At 34.2% G+C, this 6252-nt stretch overlaps 1 protein-coding gene across 1 annotated transcript; it reads right to left on the bottom strand.

The window, feature by feature from the left end:
* On the bottom strand, positions 1-5641 carry LOC111375814 (tubby-like F-box protein 3). The gene is made up of 6 exons (XM_022998718.1): positions 4845-5641; positions 3339-3426; positions 2551-2680; positions 2285-2464; positions 1545-2029; positions 1-266 (listed from the first exon to the last, which is right to left on the bottom strand). The coding sequence occupies exons 1-5, from the start codon at positions 5178-5180 to the stop codon at positions 1558-1560; spliced, it is 1206 nt and encodes a 401-aa protein (XP_022854486.1). The 5' UTR covers positions 5181-5641; the 3' UTR covers positions 1-266; positions 1545-1557.
* Positions 5642-6252: the final 611 nt, after the last annotated feature.

Here is a 6252-nt window from a genome sequence, read left to right as displayed (position 1 = left end):
TAAGAGAAGATGGGTATAGAAAACATATCCTTTTATGTACATGTACACGATAGAAAAACTATGTATAGAACAAACCCCTAAAATCTTGAACACTTACGACGTCCCATTAATGCATAGTGCATCGAACAACTAAACTTTAGACAAGCTTTGAAATGAGAAAGTTTGACTACATAGGCTTTGCTTCTTCTAGTCTTATTTGCATTCCCACCTTCCACAACGCAACAAGTTCCTTTGAAATGTTATTGCATGACATCGAATGAATTTCCCTGCTCGAGTACCAACAGAAAACATGTAGTTAGTCACAGTCGATGTAAAGTGAATCAAGCCCCCATTAACAACCATTATTTTAAAACTCTTTATTTCTTATACTCATTTTCAACTACAAATTCACACAATAAAATATTTTGTATGTAAACACGAAACTTTTCGCTACTTTTTAACTGCACATTCTCCAAAACATCACTATTCAATACATCATTTTCCCTCACTTCTCCTTATAACAGCCATCAAACAGGGGCAAAATGTTAAGAAACAAGCATATCCTACAAAAACAGCATTGACGGAGATAATATCTACCAAAATGTTACTTATCCATGTAGTCCAAAGCGCAACACATCATATGTCTGAAATGAAGCACGAAAGAAACTCCGGCATGTAGAACATGGAACACAACAATCCTTAAAAAAATTTGGCAAACAAGTGAAACAGAATTATACTTTTGGATATGTACTATTTATTCAACTACTTGGGAATTTCAGCAAGTAGATACGTAACATAGAGCAACTATCCAAATATCACAGAAAAGGTGAAACTAACAAGTGAAACAAGTATCAAAGTTACATAAGAAGAGCAATTTCATAAGCAGCAGATTTGTCAATCTTTCTCTTAGCATGAAAGATCTATTTCCTCAACTTTTACTTGAATATTCAGGCACATTTTTCTTAAGAGATATATATCAAACTTCGATAGTATCCAAATGTCCAATGTCACACGATCAGTGCCGGAGCCAGAGGTGGGTTAAAAAAAAATAGGCTGGGAAATACATGAAAAGAAAAAATTTCCACATAAAAAACGGTGATCCAGGAAAAATTTTGTATGCGAAATTTCTTTTGTTTTTGAGCGGGGGTTATAGTACCCCTACACCACGCCTCACCCAAAAAACAAAAAAAATCCGTCCTTGGACATGACAATATTTAAAGTTGACAAGAAATTGGTGAAATCAAATAAGGGGGTGTTTGTGCCCCATTATTTGTGAATAATGTATTGAGGAATAGTGATTGATATTGAAATATGTGGTTAAAAAAGAATAAAAAATTTTGATTTACGTGTAATATTATTTTAATGAAAAATGTGTGGTTCATAATAAACACTCTAGAAAAAATAATGTGGTTGAATGATAGACAAACAAAGCCTAAATAATTAATATATCATAAATGTTATGCCATGTACGCCAAGAGATTCAAAATGCATATATAGGTAGGAGAACATGCCAAGTTTGATTAAGACAAATATGAACATATATAAATGAAGGATTAGATTTGTACCATTCAATCCTTATCATTCACAAGCAATTTTAGTATCAAAGCTGCTAAGAGAAATGGCAAATGCCTGGAATGCTGATATTGGATAGAGGTAGTCCATTGTAAACACATCTTTCCCGACTTTCCCAAATTGAAGGATGACCTTTCCCTGTTCTGCTCCAACCGTGCCACTATCTGGAGAAGCCACCAACTGAAAATTTTTCACCGAAGCAACAGTTACCCGACCATGAAAATTCAAACACCAGCACTGGAGTTGCTCATGCCATCTTGGAGCCTTATTTCTCAGAACAAGTGATCCATCACTTTGGCCATGCAACGTTTCAGATAAGGCTGTATTCAAATCATTTGATGTTGACCAGGAAGCAGGGGTCTGTTGAAAGGAATCGACACCATTGACGCGGGAATCCATCCGTGTAGGAGCCACACCTCCAGGTTTAACGGCAGAAGCTGGAATTGCATCCAGAACACATTGCACTCTTCTTGGACCTCTGTGCATGTCACACAATCACTTCATACTTTTCCAATCAATTTCACATGCTTGAAAAGATAAAGAAGCCAATAACCTCTTCCATGCACGAAATTTTGTAAAAAATGCTTATAGTGAATCACACTTCAATATGCCTTTTAAGAATGCAATATTCAATTTTAAGATCATTATTTTTTTTATGTTTAGACTTTACAGTTTATACCATCTCAACTCAACTGAAACAAGACAACAAGAATAGCATAAATCTTCCTCATACCTCGCTCCCATCACATTCAACTCATATGAAATGTGAGCTACTGGATAGTTACTAGCAGGAACTCCAGGAAAAATTTGTTTGGTGCTAAACATCCGAGTGGAACGATTTTTGGCCAATTTCGCTCCCATGTGTGGAGGCAGAGCATCATACACAACGAACTTAGTTCCCAGAAAATTGGATCTTGTGAAAAAAGAAAAAAATCGCATTATAAAGCCTCTCCTAAAAATATAAAGTACAATAATAGAAAATGCCAAAAGTTGGCAGACCTTAATTTTCCTACGTAAGTGCCACTTCCCTTGGACATATCTTCAGCATTTAGGGAAATTACGTAGTCAGTGCACGTGGCCCGCCTGTACTTACGAGCAGCTAGAAGAAACTTGCCATCATCAGCAAGCGCTGCCAGAGACAGCAAGAAAGATGTCAAAAAAAAAAAAAAACCAGAAGAAGAAGTCTGCAACTGCTCTCATCAAGGCATATAATGAAGATATCTAGCAAAGAATTATGGCGTGGAAGATAATATATAGAGATTAGAGCATGTGCCAATCATGATTTTAAAAGTTATTCTTTTACTTACAAAACTTACTTTTCTAGTAAACAAGTCTTAACTTACTTTCTCGAAACTTTTAAGATTATCTAATCAGGCAGTACTAAGATGGGGAGATAAGAATAACATTTGGAATGGAAGATGAACTTTTAAGGTGCGCAGTTGGTACAAATGTTCTGATAGATAGTCTTTTGTTTTACGTCTAATCATGTAACAATTTACTCACCCTCAATCAAGTTAACAACTCTAAAAGAAACCAGAAATTATGTTTAAATAAGTGAATGATGAAATCATTATAATTAGTATACCCCTGCCCATCTGTATAGTTTTTTGTTTTACATCTCATAAGTCGTAATCTCCCTCCCCAAGAGTTGAATAGAATAGCAAAGCAAGTACAAGTATTAGAAGAACAATTCTAGCTAAACTTGGAACAGGGGGGGGGTTAGTGGAAGCCGAAATATAGCTTCTGAAATGTTGGTCAGAGATGAAGTTGAGAGAACAATTGCGTACCTTGAGATAAACTGAGGTAAAGATAGAATGTTTGCGTAGAACTATTCCGTTTAATAAAACACTGGATAAGGGAGTCTCTTGGGCCGGGCTGCAAAGCAAAAAAGAGTTTCTAAGAATATACGAAACACCAAGGAAAGGGAAAAGCACTTAACAGACAATGCAAAACTAATAAAATAATTTTTGCATGTTGAAATTTATAAATAGGAAATATATTGCAAGTTTCATGACTTGAAAAACAGATAAACTCTCAGAGACAACAATTGGGAAGAAATTTTTTTTTCGAGGGATAAAGGTTATCCAAAAAACTGATGACATACCATGAATTCACTTTGAGAGCAACTCCACTTCATCACAATAAGTAAAACACAATCTTCCAAATATAATTTATAATTTTTCTTATTGCATAGGCATCGCAATTATTATGAACACGAATAATTTGCTTCTCGAAAATTGTTCAATTCTCTATGTTGGTAAAAAGCAAAGAGTTTCCGAACCACAGTACAGTTATTCTGGTTTTCAAAATGAACTACATAAAAATTCAAGTGGTTGCACATGAAACCCCCAATTTTTAAAACGAAGACACAAGCAATGGCAAGAAACTCTCGACTTAAAAATGAATTCCAATATCCTAGCACTTGATTAGCAGTTATCAATTTTCCATTAATGAAATTTCATTGACATGGAAAGGAGTTTCCAAGGAATAGCTGAATTACTTTGAAAACAACATTTGCACACAAACGATTATTTCAATAAATCCATCAACCAAAGTAATACTCCGGATAATTTAAGCCCAATGAACACTTTATGTACAAAGCCAAGTAAAACTTTAGTTGCAAACATTTCTGAAAATAATTCATATCAGTAATGACCATACATCTAACTCTGTAAGGACTAAGTTGAAACTTTCACTTCCATAAATTTTCATGAAGCTAATTTCAAAAATTTGAAATTTCTAGGCATGCTCATATCAATCTTTAAATAAATCCATCAATCAAAATAAATATCCCCTTCTGTCATTTAATTAAACTAATCTATGCAGAACTAAAACAACGAACCCAAATCCTTTTTCTCTGTATTTCTTGGACAATAAGTAAAGTTCTGAAATTGGAAAAGCGACAAAAGACCATACACAAGTTCAGAAATTCATATTCCATACAACCATCATCTTCCTGAATCCAAAACACCAGTTTAGCCATATCCGATGAACAGACAACTTTGACACGCTTTAAACTTCAACTCGCGAAAACACAGTGCTCTATCGATTCTTGCACAATAAATCAGGCAACCATAACTGTAGCTCATTTTCAAATAAATTATAACCAGATTTAGTCCTATCAAAAGGATTGCATATCAAATCCTTCAATTTGTAACAAAATTCCACGATCAATTAATCCTTATACATAACAAAACAATCAAAACCTCCAGAATACCAAAATCAAATACTGTACTAAAAAATAAAACAAAAACAATCATAAAAACTTATAGAACATAATCGAAATAACCGACCTGCTTCACAGATATCGGGAAAGTGATTTTCCGGGAGACCTCCAGGGTTTTGACCACTTCCTTTATGGTCTCCCTCCAGCTTTTACACACACCGGCGCAAGCCACCACGTGTTTTCTCTCCGGCCATTTGGATTCAGACTCCTCTATTTTCATCAAAACTTCCCTCATTAGCTCTGAAGGCAAGCTTGTCCAACCACAATAATCCACTGTTAACTTTTCATCCAAATTCTTGCTATCACTGATACTATTTTTCATTTTTCCGGCAGCAGCCGCCGCCGCCGCCACGGCGCTGTCCTGAACCACCCTCCGGGACCTTGACTTCAATCCAAGCTTCATCGCACCTTTGATTTACTTGAAATTAAAATTTTACCGACTGATTTTTCAGTAAATCCCACCTGAATCTTTCACCTCTTCTCACCTATAAATCTTTCGTTTGTGTACCTATATATCTATATCTCCTTATCTAATCCTCGTCAAATAAGACTATTCACACTGTACAGAATTATCTAGATATTAAGAGCCCAAAAAAGAAATAATGATAAGAAATTTACAAAATGCGATTTCAAGTACGAAAAAGGATTGCCCAGATAGATATATATATATATCTAGATTTGTACGTTACACATAAGCTTTACTTTTAAGATGAAACTGATATGGGAAAAACGAAAGGTTTTTTTTTTTTTTTTTCCCTGAAAATATGATTCGATCTCTGAGAAAATTTGAAGTTCAGTTACGAAGAGGAGAGGTTTAGGAGAAATCAAGATTCAAGTATTTGGGTGATATAAAAATTTTATACTCATCGTAATTGTATCTATCTGTATGTATTGTATTTTTGGTAGGAGTGGATAAGAATTGGGTTTATGGGCAAAACGCGTAATTTATTTTTTCCTTTTTTTTAAAAAAAATTTTGTATTGTTTGTGGGACACACTTTTATGATAACAATTGATTTTCTTTAATTTTATCAAAATATTCTTTTTTTGTCATCACCGAAAATAAACTTCGATGATCACTAGGTCTTGATAAAGATTGTTGTGACAACTACAGTAGAAAAAACACTTATGACGGTGTTAAGATCAATATGATATTATTACTATTATTTGACTTTCGTCAAGCTGTGAGACGCTATTATTTACACTAATGTTATGTAGTAATATAAGTTTTTAATAATTAGAATATTTTTTGTAGGGTAAGTTGGAGTTTTATTCCGAGCAAGTAGGTTTTTGTGTCTCCCATCCAGCTGAAATGAATCTATACTAAACTAAGCCTTATTTGAGCCCCGATTTTTTCAAAATAGATTATGTCAAAAGTGATATTTTTTTTTATTTTTTTTTGGTGGAAAATATGTTGTTAGAAATAGGCAAAAATTTTGGCATTTCCATTACAAATGTTGTTGTTGTGTCACTTCCC

This window comes from Olea europaea, unplaced genomic scaffold, assembly GCF_002742605.1.
Source record: "Olea europaea var. sylvestris unplaced genomic scaffold, O_europaea_v1 scaffold1416, whole genome shotgun sequence".
NCBI lineage: Eukaryota > Viridiplantae > Streptophyta > Magnoliopsida > Lamiales > Oleaceae > Olea > Olea europaea.
The sequence above is the reverse complement of the archived record's forward strand: the minus strand, read 5'-3'. Positions and strand labels throughout refer to the sequence as shown.

Bases quoted from the DNA above. Each gene is read 5' to 3' on its own strand.
- LOC111375814 (XM_022998718.1), bottom strand. From the start codon at position 5,180: ATGAAGCTTGGATTGAAGTCAAGGTCCCGGAGGGTGGTTCAGGACAGC. The intron at 2,465-2,550 runs GTCTGCCAACTT...TTTTTTCACAAG, and splicing joins ACTTACGTAGGAAAATTAAG to ATCCAATTTTCTGGGAACTA. The intron at 2,030-2,284 runs GTATGAGGAAGA...TGACATGCACAG, and splicing joins TTGAATGTGATGGGAGCGAG to AGGTCCAAGAAGAGTGCAAT.